The sequence below is a fragment of the Gymnoscopelus microlampas genome (assembly GCF_963454915.1).
Source record: "Gymnoscopelus microlampas genome assembly, chromosome: 11".
NCBI lineage: Eukaryota > Metazoa > Chordata > Actinopteri > Myctophiformes > Myctophidae > Gymnoscopelus > Gymnoscopelus microlampas.
Window position 1 is genome coordinate 34,539,815 of NC_139948.1, and position 22,449 is coordinate 34,562,263.

Consider the following 22,449-nt stretch of genomic DNA (forward strand, 5'->3'; position numbering starts at 1 on the left):
TTGGGTTGTCTCTTTCCAGTATGTCAGCCAGGTAACTTTCTTTTTATTTTCCGTAAAGGTTGCCCTCCCCTCACTATAATCCATCATCGTTTCAGATACTAGACCGTGAAACTTACAATGGTTGATTTGTTTAATACAATACTGTACATGGGGATGAAAATGTGACAATTTTAGAACAATATGACTATGACATGCCTACAGTAGTGGTTCTCAAAGTGAATTCCAGTGACTCTCAGGGTTCCTTTTGGGCAGTGGTTTTCAACCCTTTTCATATCAAGGTCCATTATTTATTGGGCATTTGAGCCACGGACCACCATTTGATGACATTTAGACTCTCAGACCCAAGACTTTGGATACGATTTTGTCCAATTCCATGCTTTATTGAAGTGGTACCAATAGGACAGATAACAGGCAAGAAATGATCAAAATAACAATTATTTAAGTAATGCAGATGTATAACAATAATGTAACTCTTGAGAGCATAAAATGTATCATTTTCATTTTACACTCTCAAGAGTTAAAGATCTGTAAGGGTCCATTTGGTTGTCAACTCTCCATCATTTAGCTGGGGACCACCTGGAACCCTCCCAAGGACCACTGGTGGTCCCCGGACCATTGGTTGAGAACCACTGCTTTAGGGGGTTCTAAATTGACCCTTACAAGTCTGTAACTCTGACAGTGTACACATGGAACCAAATGGACCCGTTGAGGGTCCATTTGGTTCCATGTGTACACTGTCAGAGTTAAGGGGAGACCTTGAAATGTGAAAGTTTGAGAACCATAATTGGCCCACCACAGGACTGGTCACATTTCCTGTATCGTATTAAACTGCACTTTCACCCGGCACCAGTGCGGGGCAGCAAATGCAGCCGAGACGCGTTGTGCACTGCCTCAAATGTCACGAGAAGAAAACGGAGAAGCGCGGCCTTTAGCGACAGAACGCAGCACGTCTACAACATTAGCTACAACACTTTGAGCTAAAAGACAGAATTGCGCCCAGTTTCCTTTACAGATAGCGCATGTTACCGCACACTATCAGACGTTGCGATCCATTCATGTAAGTATGTAATTCGGGGCTATCTGTGCCCCCCCGTTCGTGTCATTTCTTTACTGTTAAGCAGGGCCATTGTTTGTTTGCGTTGTGTGACTAAACTTGGTGAGAAGAAAGAAAAGACAGTCCAGACAACATGCCTTCGCTTTGTGTGTCAACGTTACTTCCGAGAACGGCGAGAACCAACAACACACGGCGAGGCAGGAAACAACGGGTGCGCCGGAATAAATAAATAACCTGTCAAACCTCTCACATCATGTATCATTATAACACTAAAACAAGCTGTATTTTAACTGAACGAAGCTTGTGTTCGTCGCAGAGTAGCTAACCTAACATCAGCCCTACATTAACATACATTAAGACTCGTTTGCCCCCTTCAGAGCAGCAGCTGAGCTCGATCGGAGCTCAGTTGCTGCTCTGAAGGGGGGAAAAACGCCAAGCGTTTTCAATAAAAAATACAAATTTGTGTCTTTAATTCTGATTCAAAACGGCTATTAAGTTGTTGTCGGGCTCGCACGGCCAAGATACGTTGTTATAAATAAATAAATATATAAATAAATGGAGGTATAGGGGGAGAAGGGGAAGCTAACGATAGCATTTAGCATGTTGGCTATCAGGAAGGAGCGACGTTACAAGGAAGTGATAGTAACGTCGTTAACGTTACTTTGATGATTAGTCAGTCATTTCTGTGCTGGACGTTAGAACACGTGTTCATACCGAAACGGGGGGGTAACGTCTCTTTAACCGTTACCGTATGTTAACACGTGTGTTAACTCTGACATGTACTGTCGGTCACTGCTGTGCTCACTGGCTGGAGGACGTTATTGAAACTCGCATAAACGTTTAAAAAATAAATAAGCTTTATTATTATACATGTTTAAGTTATTTGTTCCTTTGACAGAAAATATATCACACTTTCGCTTCTCCTTTGGTAAAATTATTGGGAAATGTCGTCACTGTCTGTCTTGTGAATGAATGCGGAAGCAGAGACGTTATCTAGACTGATCATGTTGGGAATGAAACTGTGTTGTAAATATTATCTTCACTAAGTTCTGTTGGTTAGTTTAACTGGGTCCATTTGGCTACAGTCATACACTCTTGAATTACTAATAACAATTGTATTGTGTAGACCAGTATAGTTCTAAAACAACTATTGTGAAACTATTGTAAATATGTTGTTGGTTCTAATTACCACGCAATACATTCCTCAGTGTTAGGTTAACTCTTAATGTAGATCAGTGGTTCTCGAACATTTGTAAGTCATGAACCCCAACATGGATATGTATTAGGACACAGACCCCCATTTGAATAGATTTTGTGCCAGGGACCCCCATAAGAGATGCTTTTTCTTGCTGATTAGATTTAGTACAGAATTGTACATCTGTCTATTCTGTACCCTGTATTGTATTGCACTGTACTGGATTTTGTGGATGGGGACATAACACAGAGTGAAACCTCTATGAGACAACCTCATTGTCTTGTCCTGTCACTGTCAAAATGAACAGTTTGATGTCACTTGCTATAAGTAAGACTTGGGCTAACTTCTAGCAAGTGACATCAAACTGTCCATTTTGCTGGGAAACCCATCAAGGACTAATTTGGTTACATTTTTGTATGTAAACAAACCCCACCTTCACATCACTGGATGGGTTAGACAGTCTATATATCTTTAGTGTTCATTTAACTTGACAAGTTGAAGTTGATAAATTAACATTGAGGATTTTACCTCAATGGTAGTAGAAGTTGAATTACTCTTTTCCAAGAGACAGTGACGATTGTTGTTATGTCAATATTGTAGGTACTGACTCCCAGGACCTGATATCAACACGCGAACATGTCTGGAGCGTGTCAGGACAGACGGAGTCGTTGGCATGAGATTCAGAAAGGACTACAGTTCATTCAGTAAGTTGTCTTGAATGTGGCTTGTCACCTGCTCAACACAGTGAAATCCTCAGTGTTCATTTTACTCTGGGAGACGACAAAAACATTACCATATGGGTTACATTTGGTTATTCTCCATGGTTACATTAGTACACTCGCAGAATTACAAATGGATAAATTAACACAGAGGATTTCACAGTTATAAGCTAGTTATAAGCGATTTGTGAGAAGAAAATGGGGATGCTTATTAAGTTGTGATTTATAATTGATCTTTTTTCACAGCAGACATTTTGATACGCCATAGATTAGAAAGGTAAACATCTGAAGCCAATGACATTAGCTGGTGGTCCATTTAATGTGTTAACTGTAGGGGTTTGTGTGCCAGCATAAAGTTAACATACAGTTAACTGTATAACATATATAGTACATGTATAACGTACATGATTTGTCCATGCAGTTACACATTAACACCTAAATTAAATATACCCAGAATTAATGTTATTACAATAAGCTATGTTTAACCATACAACGTGTCAAAATGCCTCCTGAGGAAAAAGGTCTGTTTGTTATTTATTTCTAGCGTTAGTAAAGACAGCCCCTCAATGGCAACATAGAATCAAGTATTCATCAGCAGAATTGGACAGCTGTTCCTGAAGTTACGATGTCTTATTAGATCATTTTGCGGTATTGATTCCAGGCTTAGTTAGATGGATCAAACAGAGGAAGCGTGGCACTTGTTGTCACAGGAATACTTTTCCTGACTCAATTTTCGGATTTACAAGCCTAATGGCCCATAGGTAGGCCAACAGGTTATGCTTTGTTTTTGTTCGTTTTATTCCGAGATGTACTATTCCCGATTTCCCGTTTGATGGTTTCTAATCAGAACCACTCGAACCACTCACACTTTCCGTTTCAAAAGTGGAAAGTGATGTACTCAGTAGATTTAGATTGTATCTTATCACTAATAACATGTAAATACAAAAGATATGTTAAAGTGACACACTTGGACATACATTACAACTGCTACAGTCCCAGATAAATTAATACAAGATAAATAAGGCACATGAATCATCATTTTACAACATAAGCTGTGAGAGACAATTGTCAGATGTATTAATGAAGAAAAGAGCATGCTATCTGGTAGTTAAGATGACATTTAATTGCAATGAGTAAATTAAATGGCAGATGATTGTTTTAGGCTGAGATTCATGTAATACATTGTGTTAAATGGGCCACCTTTAGGAATCTGTACAAAGGAATACAGTAGGTTATGTTTATTTCTATAGTCCTGAGTTTCCAGATGGTGGCATGTTCACTTTCCCATAGCTGCTTTGATTGGTTTGGCAGACAGATTTGTTCCGGGAACACACATAAAGGTGTCATGTTTCTGGTTCAAACACCTTGCCACCGTCGGATAACCAAGACTACAGTTATGCACAGATCCTACTGAAAGCATGATGTTTGGGTCTGACTATCCTGTTTTGTATTTCTTGAAAACATCTTTATTTTGCGGCAGAAAAAAATTAAGACACACATACTGTACTGCATTTCTCAATGGTGGTTATTGTATTGTCACAAGATTGCTAAGTTTACACTTCTTTGCATTTAGATCAACCCTGCCTTTTCCCGGAACTCAAGAGCAGTACGAGGTAAAAAATAACACATTTCTATCCTCATAGTAGAACTCATGTTTTGATGTCAAAACATGTTTTGTCCCTTCTACATATTTGGTTTAAAGGTAGTATATGTGATATTTTTAAAGTGGAAGCTCTGACTATATTCTGATTGAGTGAGTAATCATTACTATACATACATAGTGTTTGCTCAGTGACAGGGGTCTCCCCATCTTTTGAGGTGGTCTTCAAATTTCATCCAGTCAGGAGAGAGAACTCCACAAAAATCATTTATCAGCTTGTGATCCAGTTCCAATTTTGTCTGCTTGTTTTTTCATCGCTTTGAGTTTCATTTGTTTATCTGGTATGAGTTCTCTCTTGATTGGAAGTTGTTGTCCCGACCTGAACATTTACTTTTTGTTTGACGGGGAGACTGAACACTCTATAAGGATTACTATCAGAATATATCGCTATTTAACACTTAACTTTCACGTGACAGGCACAGACAAAGGCTCACCCATACAAAATAACATGAATTCAAAGGCAAATCACAGTTATTATATATCCAATGTAATATTTAAACTCATTCTTTTATTTATCCAGGTGTTCATTGAGGACCTTGTGTGGAATCTTTTTGGAGAAGGAAATGATGTGTTTAATGAAGGGGAATGGACAAAATCCATTGAAATGTACACTGAGGCCTTGAGTATCGCAGAGTATGCAGATTCTGAAGACATCGCTGTTCCATCAGGACTACTAGAAAAGTTGTATGCAAATCGTGCTGCAGCATACTTGAATATTGTACCGGTAAGGAAATGGTGATGGTTGCACATACACATGCCAATCCTAGTAGATGAAAGATTACTGTTGATGTTACTAACCATAACGTGTTGTTATCGCTGTTCATTTTAACACACAATGCTAAGTTCTATTTAAAGTAAAACCAGTACCGGTAGTTGTGAAGTTGATACCACCCATCAGAGAAATGTTATTGCATTATGTCCAAGACCACTCCAGTATCTAGATCTTTAACAGTATCTACAATACCAATGGCCAGGCAGTAACCTCATCTGAAAGGGGGGGGGGACTGCTTTCTGTTCAGTGTCTCCAAATATGTGTTAATTACATGCTGTGTCATAACTTCCATAACTGTCCTATCCCACCCTAAATTTCAAATCATGACACCATTCAATTTAATGTTGTGAACAGGTAGAACAATTACACAACAATTTAATTTCTTTTCCTTAGGGGATCTATGACCAGGCATTAGAAGACTGTGAGAAGGCACTTCAGTTGAATGAAGGAAACTACAAAGCATTGTACAGAAAAGCAAAGTCCTTGAAGGAACTGGGGAGACATCAAGAGGCCTATGAGGCTGTTGCCAAGTGTTCTCTAGCAGTGCCTCAGGTGAGAGATCTGATTTTATGTTTCAGCGACAAAGTGCTGTACAACATGTCACACGGTTATTTCAGTTGATAATATGTCATGTGCATATCCAGTTTTCAAGCGCTTTGGTTAACCTCAAGCGTACACTTCGTATGCCCGATGACGTGAAATGACAAATTTTACGTTATCGCTTTGCGGCGTCAACATTATGTGAATTTCATGGAAGACGGATTTTTTTCCTACACTATATGATCTCACATCACAATGGAATTTAGGTTCACAATCGGTTTCCCTTTAACACATCGGGTGCCAGCATTTTTTCATAACAACTTACCGTGGGTGCCAGCATTCTCCCCATTGACTGCGCTTTGCTGTTTAAAGTTTCCGCGTGCGTTACAAGCAAATCCACGCAAAAAAAAGCATCGATTCATGTTGTGCCATGAGCCTGGCTACAGGCTGGAACCATAACATTACCCTGCCGAGTTACAACGGGGGGGGGGTCGCGCATGACCGGTTTTCCCCACAGGAAACGGATTCGGAGATATAGGCGTTTCAAAGTAGGAAATAGACAGGAAGCGGATGGGAAAAAAAAATTGTTTCCGGTGAGCGATCTGGCACTTCCTTCGCAGGATTACAATGGGTGCTCCCAGAGCTGCTCTAGCCCCGCCCGCGCGGAGAAAAACAAAGACTAAACTCACGGTTCAGACCGTGTTCGGCACCGAAGCGGCGGAACCGCCACTATGTAAACACACGGTTCAGACCGTGTTTGGCACCTGATGTGTTAATATCTTTCCTATATACAGGGAACCATGGTTCCATACAATGCATAACAAGCACATCACTATTCCTGATAAACTACTAGTCATGACCATGTCATAGTTTGCACTCGAGCGACTGACAGAGATGTCACTTGATTTTGACCTTGATCTTTCCGAACCAAAAGTTGAGGATCTCTTTGGACAACCATTCTCAATTCTGACCATGACCTTGATGGCGCCCTTTTCAAACTTTAATCATCTCTGTGGGGCAGCCTGCTCATCATTGAACTGAAAATTTCCCTTCCATTCTGAAGTTACCTTGGTATAATCACACAGTCAGGGACAATTTACAGAAGATGATTTGTGACATGGAGTCATTCAGTAAGTTATTGTGGCCACAAGAATGACAGTGCAGGTCCTGCACCATCTAAGTAAGCAAATATACATTTACGCACTACTAACAGTTTTAAGGGTTGCACCAGCTGAATACAGTTAAGTTACAACTCAAATCTTACATCTAGTCTGTTGTACATCTTGTGCACAATTGTAATACTCGAACAGGTGTAAAGTCCTTGTTGTAGGTGTAAAGTCCTTTAACTTGGTGGATGTGGAAATGTGAATCCTACCAGCTGTTTTGCATCAGCACCGCATTCCCCGTGACTGATAACACCCCGTAGAAATGTATGGCGACAGATTTATACTTGCACTTTCGTTATTCATTCAGGATTACTGACCTGCTGGCAGAGACGATTGTGCACAAGATGTTTTTCCCCTACGCGGGACCTACATCCCTGCACAAGATGCAGTTATTGACCATGATTTTTTATTCAAAACAAACATTAATTGACAACACAATCTCCCTTCCCTCTCTCCTCCTATGTGTAACATGAAGCGTCCGTAGGCCGAAAGATAGCGCAAAACGATATGACTTTAGTTTATAAATATATAAAACTGAGTCATCTTCCATCGTAAAAAGAAATTACTGCAATAATAATAATTAACATACAAATGAAGGCGTGGTGTGCCCTGGGCCACTGTTGCATGCATATAAGGGAAACGCTGTTTAGTAATTTAAAATAAAAAAAATGCATTTTATCTGGAGACACAGACAAGACAGTAATACTCGAACAGAGGATAAACAAGCTCTTGAATAGAATGGGAGCTCAAGATCTGTTCTTAGATATGGAGAGAAACGGTGTGAACCCCATGGGCATGCCCAGGCAGGTTCCTCACTTGTGAACCTGTCATTCACTCTAAATATGGATGAAAGCATTCTTCAGGTGTCTATTTGGACATTATAGCCCAGTGGTTCTCAAACCTTTTCATTTCAAGGACCCCCAGTCTGGTAATAACTCAAAGGGTGTACAAATGGTTCCATTTGTACACCCTCTGAGTTACAGACCTACAGTATAAGGGTCCAGTTTGATCCGAACTATCAATCATTTTGTTGGGGACATCCTGGTCCCCGGACCCCACTTTGAGAACCACTAGCTTATATGTGGGACAGTGAGATATTTTAAATTATTTTGAAAAAATTGCCGGGCCAGATAGTGGCGCTGGCGGGCCAGTTCTGGCCCACTGGTTGCCTGTTGCCTACCACTGCTTTATAGTGAATGGAAAATCCAGAAACAAAGAATATACTTCGTGAATTGAAGTTAATAAGCAGCCAAGATTAACAACAGCAAATCAAAATCTGTTTAAAAAGGACAGCATGATCCAAGTGTCTTGCATGCAGTTACTTCAAAAACAGCTTTTTCGCTGAACATTTTAATTCTATGCAAACTGTTGTGCACGGGCAAAATACGGCCTAAGATGCCCATGGGGTTCAACAGGAGCTCAGTTTTCACACACAGCACACCCAGTATGTGTGTCATTCATGCATTAGATGATTTAGCCTGGAATGGAATTAAAAAGCAAAACATTCAGATTGGCAGTACTGAGCATATGACTGGATAGAGGACTCTTGGGATTACGCTATATAGAAAATATAGTTTTGCGTGCAACTCCCATGTTTGGGGGAGGGCGATATTGATCATTGCACGTACTCCTACGGGCAGGGGCGGCACCTGTCAGCGGGGAGTGTTGGGTGGGAGGAGTAGGGCGGTGGGAGGACGTAAAGACCCCAGGAGCTCCCGGCCAGCAAACTTGTGCTGTGGGCACCAACACACGGGTATCGATCATGAGTGTGTCCCAACACCTTCCTACGTGGACATCGTATCGTATACGACATCCACGTTGGTAGGTCTCTGTAGGAAGATGCAGGGGCAGAAAGTACTGGCAAGCTAGCCAGATGTATGGAGGATAGATATAACTGGAGATGCCACTGGAGGGCTCGACGGGGACGACCCCTAGAGAGAGAGATGAAAAATATGTTTTGTGGGCACATCTTGTGGCCATGGCAACCGAACTGCGCCATATCACTTTTTCGTCATCTGTACCATCTACGATACCCTGTCACAAACTGCTGTAGGCAGGGTAAAAAAAGACAGGAAAAATGTGGACCCGGGGCTTGGCAGAAGAGAACTTAGATTCTCCTTAGAGGGAGTTAACCAGACATTTTTCACAGAACTGTGTGCACATAAATTAACATATGGTAATTTGTTGTTACTCATCCTTTATTTCTAGTTGTATTTTAACAATCATTTTAAATATTTTCTTGTTTCCCTAGGATCCAAATGTCATACAATTGACTCAGGACCTTGCCAAATTGCTGGGATTGAAAATTCGTAAAGCTTACGTTAGGAGTAAGGTATGCATGTCTTGGATAAAGGTGCTGCAAATGATTGTTTTGGTTAAAAAGTTAAATAAATATGATATTCTGATAGTCATGATGTAGAGTGTTTGTTCAGTAACTGGGGTCTCCCCGTCTATCCAGCCCTAAACAAAAAAATCAATTTTCAGGTGGGTCACCAATTTCATCCAATAGGGGGGGAGAGAACCCAATTTCTATCCCATTTTATAGTCTTCCAATTCAATTTCGTCTGCTAATTTCTTTGTTTCATCACCTGTCTATCCTGTGTCCTTTGTGGTTTCTCTCTCCTGATTGTAAAAAAAAATGGTATCCTGACCAGAACATTTATTTTCTGTTTACTAAGGAGCTGTAAAGACACCGAACACTATCTAGCAATGATTACTATGGGAATATAGAGATATTTAACAGCCCAACCAAAATATATCACCTACAGTGCCTTTAACCAATATCTTTTTTTTGTTCAAGTTTGACAGCATGAAGATCAACATTTTTTGTGTATGACCTGACTGTGACGTTCTTTTCTCTTATTAACAGCCTGCCTTGAACGTCTTGAATGAATCAAGTTATTCAGAAACATCAGGGTCATCTCCTGGGTCTGCTTCTGTGGATGATATAGAAATAGGTATGCCATCACTTGCTTAAAGACAATGACTTTGAAGTGATTGTCAAAGGACGATTATAACCACCTTCCTCTCATGTTTTAGACGTTTCTAGGGTGTCTCAGGAAAGTGGGATTTTACTACCGGTCCAATCTCCAGTGGCAATGAACTCGCCTTCGAATGACACAGTTGTGGATGAACATCCTCCCAGCAATGGCTCTTCTGTACCTCCAATTGAGGCCTGCAACTTCGAGCCTGTTCCAGTGCCTGTGTCTGTGCCTATGCCTAAGACGGTGTCTCATTGTGTACCCACACTGGTCAATGGGTCTAGAGCAAGCACATCCTACCCTTTGCCTGAATCCCATCAAGATTTTGAAACCGATATCATAGGTGATATCATTGGTGATGACCTTGATGATCTACTAGACCTAGCAGGCCCCCCAGAATCTGCCATGGTTAGTGCATAAACTAATTTAGGACCACGATCTTGTCCTTTTTTGAGTGTCTGCTTATTCTTGACAGTGTGTGAAAATCTGTTGACCCTTGCTGTGGCACATGCCAATGTGAAATATGACTATTGTTCCTTTCCCTTCAGGATATACCCACAATGAAGGGGCCTATTCCTTTGCCAACCAGTATTGCCTCAGGCAATTCCATGCCAAGTGCATTCTACATGCCTTCTCATATGAACCAATTTCTCAACATGACGCAGCCGTGTACTGTAAATCTGCCGCCTCCATATCACAAGTCTGGAACGAGTGTATATTTAGGTGCAGACACTTTGGACTCATTCAGCTCACCCATGGATTCATTGGATAGGCTTTCCATATCAGAGTATCCAAGAGGTAAGCTCATGAGGCATTCTACATTGTTACTTGGTACTTAGTTTGTTTTAAGGTGCAGTCCATAGTTTGTTTAGATGTACAATCCATAGTCAAAATATTTTTTTTTTCTGTAAGTGAACTATAACAGTTATAGATGCAATTTAACCATATTCATGTTTTTACTTTCCATGGTTGATTCATAGATAGTGTATATTTTACATGAACTGAAATATTTTGTTTGTTTTCCTTCCCAGAATATGGTCAGCATTCCTTCATTACACAGGTACGTACTGTACATGTTCCTAATTAAGACTTAAATGGTCTCTATATACTACATTCATACCAATATATTCTGTATATCTTCCAAAATTGTTTTTCTCTTAGGTCAACAACCATGATAGCCCCATGGGAATGGCTGTAGGTATGCCTAATAACCCAGCCCTTCCTCCTGCTGTGGATTTGGCAAAAAATCCTTTAGCAGAAACTCATCAATTCAGACAAGCATGTTCACAATGCTTCGTCAAATCTGGTGAGAAATGGTTGATAGTTCAAGTTAGTGCCATTGCTGTCTGACTTAACAAATACAGTGTCCGGTGGCTAATGTGTTTGAACTCAACAGGGCCCGGGATGTTAGACTACACACTACATACTGAAGAGCACAAATGCAAGAAGGATGCTTTACTTGGTAGAATCAAACATCTACCAGACAAGTCTTGGAAGCTAATCCGACCCAGACCAACGAGAAACCAATATGTTGGACCCTATTACCTGTGCAAGGGTAACTATATTATTTTTTATTTATTTATTAAGTCAAGGAGGAGAGGCGAGGACGGGAGAATTGAGCAGATTTGCTACTTGCTTACGGAAGTATAATTTTTGAAGCAACATCAATTTCTTATGACATGATACACAGCTGGATCACTGGTAACAGAAAGTATATAGACCCCTTATCATACCACGTCACACTGATATCACATAGGCATGCAGCAGGCTGACTGCAAAAGAACCCGAGACATAAGACGCACTGGACAAGAAGTCACGGCACTCGAATGTGAAAGTGAGTCAAATCTTTGGCTACAGAGGAGGAAGGCTTAGAATGTGTACTGTTTCTTCTTTAATAAATATATAGTAAGTAAGTAGCCATGTGGCCCATAGCATCTCCTGTTTCTGTAGTGTGAGGCAGTGTGATACAAGTAAACAAGTAAAAGCAAATCTTGATGCTGAGTGCCAAGCAGGGGGGCATTGGTATTTGGCTTCCAATTTTATAGTCTTTGGTATTTGGCCCGGGGGCTTAAAATGTGTACCTTTCCTCCTTTTTTAAATATATACTGTATACTACTTGTTTTTTTGTTGAGTGTAAGCAATGTTTACAGCCAATCGTATTCAATACTCCACCTCTATTTGCTGTGATTAGCTGAGACACATAGTGTAGGATAGCGTGCACTATACATTTATATTAGAATATGAGCAGATCAAATATTTTGTAGGCCCTTTGAAGTATGCCACACGGTGCGGCTTTGGGATCCCATCTCCCAGACAATGTAGTTTCACTTTCCATCCCATAGCCCGAGGAAACGGTCCACCTCAGTATCCAATAACTAAATGGATATCAGTTCTTTCTTTACGTCACTCCTTGACAGGAGACGGCTAAACAAAACTACATACAGGCTGTGAATGCAACAACAAAAAAATACATTGTCTACCAATTTATCACTTTATTACCATTTCAACTATGTTCATAACTTGGAAGATATTGACTCTTAACCCATTGAGACCTGGAACTGTCTCATTTTAAGATTTGAGCTTAAAAGCATTATTTTACACTTTGGGCTATTCAAAAATATCAGATATACAAGCTCATAGCGCGGCACCGAGTGCAGCGCTACGAGCTTGTAGATCTACTATTTTTGAAGAATCGTGAACATGTGTGCAAATCTTTGAATATATATATATATATATATTTAAAGCGAACATTTTTAACTCAAATCTTTGCTTCTGGGGGGTCCCTGGAACAACATATTTTGATGAGGGTCTGCGGCCAAATACATATCATTTTGGGGGTCCTTGACATGAAAAAGATTGAGCACCACTGATATAGAAACAAACGTTTTTCAGAAAACTGTTGAGATTTAGGAGACATGTAGAATCGGCTTCAGGTCTCAATGGGTTAAGACCAGGTGACCTAACCAAAAGGTTTCCAGTTTTCCTTCAGAGTATTGTCTGTTGGCAGTATGTCAGGTTATCAAGCAAGAGGCAGATATAAATATAAAAAAGTGAATATGCAACAGCGCTTCATTCATTAATCACATTTCCTTTCCTAGTATTTAATTTCTTTAGATGTTGTTACACATTTGTTGGAACCATATTGCTTTGACCCCTTTAAGCCAATACAATTGTTGCTACTCCTATGATTCGCTCTAGGTAAGGGCATCGGATAAATACAACATTTTAAAAGATATTTAATGTTTTATTGCAGAAGTGTCCATTGGACAAGAGTGCCTATATCCTGGCCACTGCACATTTGCGTATTGCCAGGAGGAGATTGATGTTTGGACCCTGGAGCGAAAAGGATTTCTCTACAGGGATTTGCTGTTCGATCCCTTTGGGCCCAACTATAGTGCCAAGTTGACAGTCCCCAAGGTCCTGCAGGAACACCGTGGGATATTCATGTTTCTCTGCAGAGTGAGTTATATCCTCTTTTTGTAGCATATTGCATTTGGGATTCTCTCCCCAATTAGTGCAATTGATACATAGTATTTGTAGTGACCTTTTTACCAGATGTGTATCTATCTATATGCATTAAAACCGGGAAAGCATCCGTGTTGTTTTATATTTTAGCGTTGGCTATTCAAAAATAGCAGATGCTTGTACATCTGCTATTTTTGATCGTTTTGAAAATCTTGAAAGTGTGAGAACTACTGATTTTAGAAGGCATTTGTAGAGTTGGCCTCAGGTCTTAATGGGTTAATACCTTGTTGATCTGGGGGTAAATGCTACTTGTATGGAAATACAGTATGTTTTCATCTTGGGAAAAATGCACTAGGGCTTCTCATGTCCCTATTGTAAACGTATGACTAACTATTTATACTTCTTCCAAACATCTTGTCAAAAATTGCAACTTCTAAAATGATATCTGTCAACAGGTGTGTTTTGATCACAAGCCCAGAATAATCAGCAAGCCCAACAAGGCCAACCCCACTGTTTGCTCTCATCCAGTGACGAAGCATGACTTTGAAGATAATAAGTAAGCAATGTAACATTTTTAGATTCTAACCCCTTTGTTGTTTGGTTTATGGCGAGGATAACTTGATGCTGTTTTGCGTTCAGGCAAAACTGAAATGTAACTATAATGTATAAACGTTCTACTTTTTTCAGGTGCCTGGTCCACATTTTAGAGGAAACCACAGTGCGTTACTCTAAAATTAGACCCTTGCATCCACAGTGCCAGCTGGACCTTTGTCGTCACGAGGTGCGCTTTGGCTGTGTGAGAGAAGATGATTGTTTCTTTGCCCACAGCCTGATTGAGTTGAAGGTCTGGATGATGCAACGGGACCTTGGTAAGACAGTTGTTGTTGTTGTGCTGCATTTGAATCAGTGAGGTTGTTACTTGTTGATTATTTATTTTCTTTTAATTAACTTTGAATTTTTCTTTTCATAGGCATCACTTTTGAAAATATTGTACAAGAAGCACGGAAGTTTGTGAGTACAAATGGCTCCTTGCCAGGAGGCCAGGTAAGTTTGACCTCACATTCTTGTTGGTTGCATAATTTAGCTACATATTCTACTTGCCACTCGTCACCATTGCCATAAACAGAATGGTTTGGCTTATGTATTACCATTATCCCATGGTCTCTTTTCTGCTCACCATCACCATCTTACACAAAGTACTGTGGATGAACTACAGTTCTGTAGGGTCGGGTACCAAACTCTGTACATTTAAGCGTAATCGTTAAGCATAAGATGAAGTTATGTCCGTACTACGAGTACCTATTCACTTCAGATCAATCTGTGTTAAATTTCGGTACCTTGAGTGGGTTTAAAAAAAATAAAATCAAAATGAATGGCTCGCTGTGATGTTCATTACTAGTATTTTGCATGACTCACTCATCCAAAATGGATGATTTGCCCAGAAAAAAAACCCTGTACGTTAATGTTACTTGACTATAGGTCAATAGCTAGCACTGAAGCTATATTCGTTCACTAGCAAATTTCCCTGAAAGTGTCTTTTTGCTGAATTCTGCTATTTGACATCTAATTCTGAGGTCTGGGTCTTACCAATGTTGTTTTGAAGTGTGCAGTTGCTCAAAAGTGTGCTACTTGTAGAATAAACACAAACCTTTACTTAGTTAATTCTACAGCCATAGCATGTTTTGTATTTTGATAATAAGTCTAATATCTCAAGTGAAAATAATAATCTTTGTACAGAAATTTATATTTTTTGTAAAAAAAGAAGAAAAGAAAATGACTTTTAGAGGTACTACTGGCTGCCAGTACCAAATATTGGGTATTGGTTCAAATGTGAGCGGTACCCAGCCCTATTGTTTTGCTTTTTGTAAAGGACACTAATTAGATTTGGCTACATCTGTTCCAGTCTCTCCATCACTTTTCTTATTATTGTCTTGCTGTTGGCAAATTCTCGATTCACAGAGGAAGTTTGGACCGCCAAATCTGAAACTGATGTTCGTTTGTGGACTGTGTTGGAGAAATGGCCAACTGTCTGAAGCAGACAAGAACAAGAAGTATTGTACAGCCAAGGCCAGACACACGTGAGTATTTACATGTCTCCAGATGGTGAGAAGAAATGGTAATCGTTAACCTTTTCTTTACATGGCTGTCTCACTGTCCATATTTAAATGGACTTGTTCCCACCTGGCCAGGAGCTGCATATGACTTTTTAGGAAAGCACGCTGTGTGTGGTGATCAACCCATTCCCAATGGGAGATTTGAAATCACTGACTTAGTAGTGATTGATGCATAGGTGCAACGTTATGGAAGTTGAAATTGTTAGAAGCATAAAACATATATATATATATATATATATATATATATATATATATATATATATATATATATATATATATATATATATATATATATATATATATATATATATATATATATATATATATATATATATATATAAGAAGTTTGACATATTAGCAAATGTTCCCTTTGCAGTCTGGCGTACAAGCTGTATGATTGGTGTGCTCACATCATATAATAGTCTGTTTGCCTTTTGTTCCCTCCACTCATTGATGGGTTATCCAGAAAGTGAACCTGACCATGTGGTAGTGGTGGTCATGGATATTTGGAGTTGCTTAGGAGTGGCTGAAGCACATTTGTTTTCTGCCATAAAGTCAACCCTTCCTCTCCTGTTGTTCTACCTTGGGAAGGACAGCCTCCCCACCAATGCAGTAGGCTCAGTGCATAACTGTAGACCAGGTTTCCTGAAAGTGGCATACCTGCTTCCGGTTCAGTGTTTCCCATTGCTTCACCTGATTGGTGCGGCAGTAGATTTAAACTGAAACGCATGACAACCGGTTTAAATATGCTACCGCTCCAATCAGGTGAAGCTATGGGAATCTGGACCTGAAGCGGGTATGCCACCTTTAGGAAACCTGGACTACAGTTATGTACAGAGCCTATTGCAACCCCTGCTGTAGGCAGGTTCCAGAACCTACATGGGTTAGGGTTTTTTCTCAGTCAGTGTTGGTTCAGAACTTGCATGGTGCTAGGGCCCTGTTTACTAGTGCAGCCCCTTCTTGCCACTGGAGTGTGCTCAAAACGTACTGTGGAGCATACTACGTAGACCCTGCTTCTATTCAGAATCGGGACACCTCTAGTAACCAAATGGTAGATTTTTCATTCAGAACTAATTGTAACCCTGCCACTTAACTTTTGATTTCTCTCATATGTAAGCCTCTCGTCTGTCACTTGATTGATAACACATGATCCTGTCACCTTTTTGATTTAGATATTTTTCAAAAATAGCAGATCTACAAGCTCATAGTGTGGCACGTGACACACTATGAGTTTGTAGATATGCTATTTTTGAATATCCAAAGTACACTTTGAGAACTAATGTGCTAAAATCTAAAATTACACTGATGCTTTCCTGGTATTAATGGGTTAACCCTGTCACCTTTTGATTAATCTCATACTGTATGTAAACCTCCATCACTTACCTTTTGATTAATCTCATATTGTATGTAAACCTCCATCACTTACCTTTTGATTCATCTCAATTTAACCCTCTGACACCGGCTTGACACTTACCTTTGATTCATCTCAGGTGGTCGAAAGACAGACGAGTGGTGCTGGTCAGCTCTAATGAGCGCAAAAAGTGGACAACTGTGAGACCACTTCCAACCAAAAAGCCTGTCCCTTTGCAATTTGAGGTATGTGTGCATAAAGCATGGTTATCCTGATTTTTCCTGGCCACAACTCTTATTGAAAGCCTGTTAATCCATGGTACTCATAGTGACCAGAAAATGACTTTCTTTTCCCCCCTCTCTCAAGATTTGCATGCATGTGACTGCAGGAAAGAAGTGCCAATACATTGGGAACTGCAGCTTTGCTCATAGTGCAGAGGAAAGAGACCTTTGGACCTACATGAAGGATAACAACAGTGAGTTTATCATATATATAATCATATTTGGTCTAAAACGTATGTAATTGACGTGTCATGCACCGTAGCCATTATGAACATTTTGTCACATTGTTTAGCCTTTATGATAATTTTGTCACACTGTTTGTCCGTCGTTAAGTTCCAGATTTGGACCAGCTTTATGAGCAGTGGCTGCAGTCTCAGAAGCCAGGCTGGAGTGAGGAGACCTCCAATAAGTCTGTTAGGGAGAATGGCAAGCAGATTCTCATGCCCACAGACTACAGTGAAGAAGTGGTAGGAACAGCTGATTTAAATGTATTGTGCACAAAAACATTTTAATCTGACCATATTCACATGGGGGCCATTATTTTACGTCGATCTCCCAACAGCCAATGCTTTTATGTCTCAGTACAGTATGATACAATACTTTCAACCACACATGCAAATCAACATTGTGAAGGTTTGCTTAAAGCTCCCATTATACAATATGCTACCCTTAAAAGAAGTCCGCTCTCCCCGTGCCTTGTGGCACCTTGCCCTGGCTCCCCTTCCCTTGTCTATTAAGAAAATTCACACAAACTGACTACAGCATCTTTAGGGAGATGGCTACTAACAGCAGGCTGTCAAGATTTATCATGTCGACTGAATTGGTAGGTAGGTTAGAATTTAGATGTCCTTTATTATCCACAAGGGAAACTCTTTTTGCTCGGGTCAATACATACATTCAAGACATGTATGTATTGACCCAAAATGTACCTAGCAATTCAATTGGTTAGCACTTTTTGGATGCAGATTACTGTAATGACCATTCAGCCAAAATGCTGTTTTTTTTCATTTTTCGCACTGGAAGGTCTGCTGTAGTGAGGCACGTGGCTATGCAGATTTGAAAGAGGAAGGGAGGTACCATGGTGTTTAAAAAAAGCTTGAGTGGAGCCTGGACTCTCAGGGTGCATTTACACCGTGGAAGCATTGTATTGCCGAATGCATTTCCTTCACTACTTGTATGAGACCATTTGCAGGCGGCATGGTGCAACTATGATTTGAAGACAGAAGCGTAGGTGGGCAGATTAGTCAGCTGTGTTGTCTCAATGAAACCTTTAATGCAGTGCACATTTTCAGACCTTGAGAATGTCAACATATTTAGCTTGTAGCTTTAGAATACTGTACCAACTAGAATAAAAGTTTGCACTTTGAGCCATTGATTTAAACAATCCACAAACACTCCAAATGTAAAACTCAATTTACTAGCTGATTAGTAGCTCATTTTACTCGGCTAACTTGCTATTAACTATATAAACTAGAGAAGCTAGTGAAGTTAACCATAATTCATTCGTAAGGCATAGTCATAGGGGTTTAACCTTTCATGTAGGCTGTATACCTTGGTACCTCCTGACGTCTGGAAATGCATATAATGAACAATAGACCTTGAGTATGCATAATGGACAAAAACACCTGTAGAATATCCAATTTACACTGTGAAAATCACCCCATTTCCTTTCATATTCACCTTCTACATCTCTCTCTCTCCTTTGCTATCTCCTCTATCCGGGTAAAAGGCCCTTGCACCTTGAATATTGTCTGGATTTAGCCAAAGTTGGAGTAAACATTTCATTCAGACCAGATCTTGAACAATAGTCAGGTGAAATCAGGGAGTACTAGAGCTTTTTGCAGACTTCCTGGCTCCCCATGAGAGCACATCTGCAGACACAGCTGTGCTGATAAATTCGTCGCCCAAACACACAAGGCTCAAAGCCCCATTGTGTGGGTTTCAAGGCTCATGGATTTACACTTTGCTTTAGCCATTTCAACAGTATCTTAATTTGATAATTCCCTTGTTTTTAACGTATTACTGAATTTGTTTTTATATACTGTGTGTGTGTATGTGTATATATGTATGTATGTATATATATATATATATATATATATATATATATATATATATATATATATATATATATATATATATATATATATATATATATACATACACACACACACATATTTTAGGAAATTATTTTGATAAAAACGTATAGATAAGATGGTGAAATTAATATCATCTACGTCTAGCTAAGATGTTGAAATAATGTTTGAAGTCATCACACACTTTCATTTGTTTTGTTTGGCCACCTGCAAAAAGCCCCTGAGAGAAAGTATACATGTCTTGCCCATTTGAGCCCTAGCGTCCCTATTCTAGGCATGCTGAACGGCCTGCATCTGACGCATATATTTAAGAATGGACATATGAAACAAACCATAGCGGCATCCATGGGACGCATACTACTTTATCCTGCTACGTTATGAACTAATTCAGAGGCGGCCATGCTATTATACTTGGAGAACGTGAATGCGCTTGCGGGACTCCGTTCTCTCCAGAGTGTCTGCCTCTCGCTACATGCTGCAAGCCCCCCTTCTTCCCCCTCTGGGCGCTGGCTGGCTGTGTGTGTATACTGTGTGCGGGAGTGTTGCGCACCGAAACTCTGTTGTAAATCATCATTTTCGGTGCGACGCAAGCATAAATCAGACGTAAATTATAGCAATAAATACTGTCGCAAATGATCTGTATTATCACCCCTTTTACATAGCGTTGTTGTTCTTTAGTTCCTATTCATCTATGTTCTGTCTATTATTACCCCTTTCACATAGCATTGTTTTTCTTTAGTTCCTATTCATCTCTGTTTCAGTTTAAGTGTAAAATATCTTGAAACTGTAGCCCAACAGTTTCTGTCCATCTCTCATCCCCTGCTCGCTCGCTCACTCACTCACTCACTCACGTCATATGTTCTATAGGACATGCTGTATATTTTTATTTGAATAAAATCTTTAGTAGATCGACTATGATGTGACATTTGTACATAGCTTTCTTTTACAAATAGTTTTCGAAATTGGCAAGTTCATTTCAACATACAAGAATGTAGCGAAGGGAACGAGAGGAAAAAAAGGAAACATTTTATTGGGGACCCATTGTAATGACTACCTAGGGGTTCATTAGGTACAAAAACATTCATCGAAAATTCACATACATTCATCGTTTGATATCTTCAAGCTCACAACATGCTGTGACACACTGTTAGCTTGACGAAGATATTTGGTGTAAAAGAAAAAAAGAAGGGGGCCAAGTATAGACCCATGGGGGAACCTGTGTTTGAGTGATAACTTGAGTGTATTCCTAAAAACCTTATTTTTATGTTTGACAGGCTGGTAATCACTGTTGGCTGTGTGGTAAAAACTGCAACAGTGACAAGCAGTGGCAGCAGCACATCACTTCAGAAAAACACAAAGACAAAGTGTTCAACTCTGAAGATGATCAGAACTGCTGGCAGTATCGTTTTCCCACAGGCACTTTCAGAGTTTGTGAAAGGTAAGCTTGTTGACCACTAAAGATTTGCGTCTGGTGACTGGTTCGATGTGCTTGTGATTGCTTATGTGTTTTTTTCCTGTTGCACATTTCTACAGATACCTCAAAAGCACCTGCACGGAGGACAACTTGTGTAAACTGGCGCATGGGAACCAGGAACTTAAAGAGTGGATAGAGCGCAGGGAATTCCTTTTGATGAAATTGGCCAAAGCTAGAAAAGACCATCTTTTAGCACCAAATGACAATGACTTTGGTAAATACAGTTTTCTGCTTAAAGACATTAAGTAATGATGGAAAGTTGATAATGGGAAGTTGATATATTCATGTTCACTTGTAGACTATGTTGCAGTGTAAGGCACAAACTGCTGAATTGTGTGAGCTTTGAGGGGCCTCCATGGTATGAAGGGAACTGATCACAAAATTAATTAAAAGGAGGGCAGTTGGGTCAGTCCCTACGAAATGTTCGGGTACTGTGATCAAAGACAAAGGCACATCACTGTCTTGTTAGCAGACATCATGGGGCATTTCAATTGGTTCAGGATTACCCTAGAAGCTTTGCTATGCATCTTTCAGTAGACTGTCTGAAAATGGCATGAGGAAATACTGATCAGACATGTTCTAGTATTTACAGCTGATCTGTAAAATCATGTTAATTTTAATGAGGCCTATATAGGTTGAGGACTTTCTTTCACCCATCAAAGAACTTTTAAAAATGGAATACTTTTAGTTGAAAGTTAAGATGTTTGGTTATGTTATTCTACCCTTTTTCCATTTTATTTGATAGTGTTACAAATGTAAAAGGGCACCAAAACCAAATAAAGATTTGTTTAACTACAGTTGTGTTTAAAATAATTAAACGTGCATGCTAAAGATGAAGAAATCAATGACTCAAAATACATTTAACTTGTGTTTAAGAAGAGTGCACTCCTGCTTCTTCACTAGCAAATCAGAATGATTTATTGGGAACAGGAATGTTTCGTTATCAGTTTATCTTCGAAGATAACAAAGATGACCTGATGAAAGTCTGTAAGGAAACGTTGCTGTTCTCGATATTTTTATTTGCAAGTGAATAAGCGTGTTGGATCCTTTCTTAAATGGTCTTCTGACACACCTGTTGATCTGTGGGTGTGAAAATGTTTAAGAAAGTCACTTCCCCTTGTCCAGAAATTAAGGGCACATTAAAAGGTAATTTGTGATGAGCTGCAATCAGCTTTTGGTTTGTGCGTTAACATTTTGGACTGAGTGGCTCATACTAGTTGTGTGGTTGCATCTAAAGACTAAAATGACTTCCCAAATGGATATTGAATGGTATTGACTTGTTTCAATCTTAAATGCAGGTGTGGTTGATATCGGGAGTATAGTTTTTCAAACCACAGGTCCACCACATTGTGGATGAGGCCTTTGTTTTGCTATATTCGATTTCACTAGCCAGACTCTGTTTAGCTGTATTCTATTCTACAGGCATAATCCAGACTCCCATATCAACACTACTCTGAACTCCATGACTTTTAAAATGTGTATTCATGTTCTCTAAATGGACCACTATGGAAACAAGCCCCTGGGGATTTTGTGTTATCATTTTAGTATAACCTTTGACTGTACTACTTGTACTGTTAACCTTAT

General features: G+C 39.7%; 1 protein-coding gene across 2 annotated transcripts; it reads left to right on the forward strand.

Annotated features, from left to right (window-relative positions):
* Positions 1–894: 894 nt before the first annotated feature.
* On the forward strand, positions 895–21,662 carry zc3h7a (zinc finger CCCH-type containing 7A). 2 transcript variants are annotated; one of them, XM_084072805.1, is made up of 23 exons: positions 895–1,057; positions 2,850–2,953; positions 4,542–4,581; positions 5,149–5,352; positions 5,794–5,952; positions 9,358–9,438; positions 9,976–10,063; positions 10,146–10,495; positions 10,636–10,885; positions 11,119–11,147; positions 11,249–11,393; positions 11,484–11,642; positions 11,844–11,921; positions 13,341–13,546; positions 14,008–14,108; positions 14,240–14,421; positions 14,523–14,596; positions 15,512–15,630; positions 17,157–17,262; positions 17,384–17,492; positions 17,632–17,765; positions 20,666–20,829; positions 20,925–21,662. In XM_084072805.1, the coding sequence occupies exons 2-23, from the start codon at positions 2,886–2,888 to the stop codon at positions 21,112–21,114; spliced, it is 3,036 nt and encodes a 1,011-aa protein (XP_083928931.1). In that variant the 5' UTR covers positions 895–1,057; positions 2,850–2,885; the 3' UTR covers positions 21,115–21,662. The 2 variants fall into 2 exon arrangements, with proteins under 2 accessions (XP_083928931.1, XP_083928932.1); XM_084072806.1 differs by lacking the exon at positions 11,844–11,921.
* Positions 21,663–22,449: the final 787 nt, after the last annotated feature.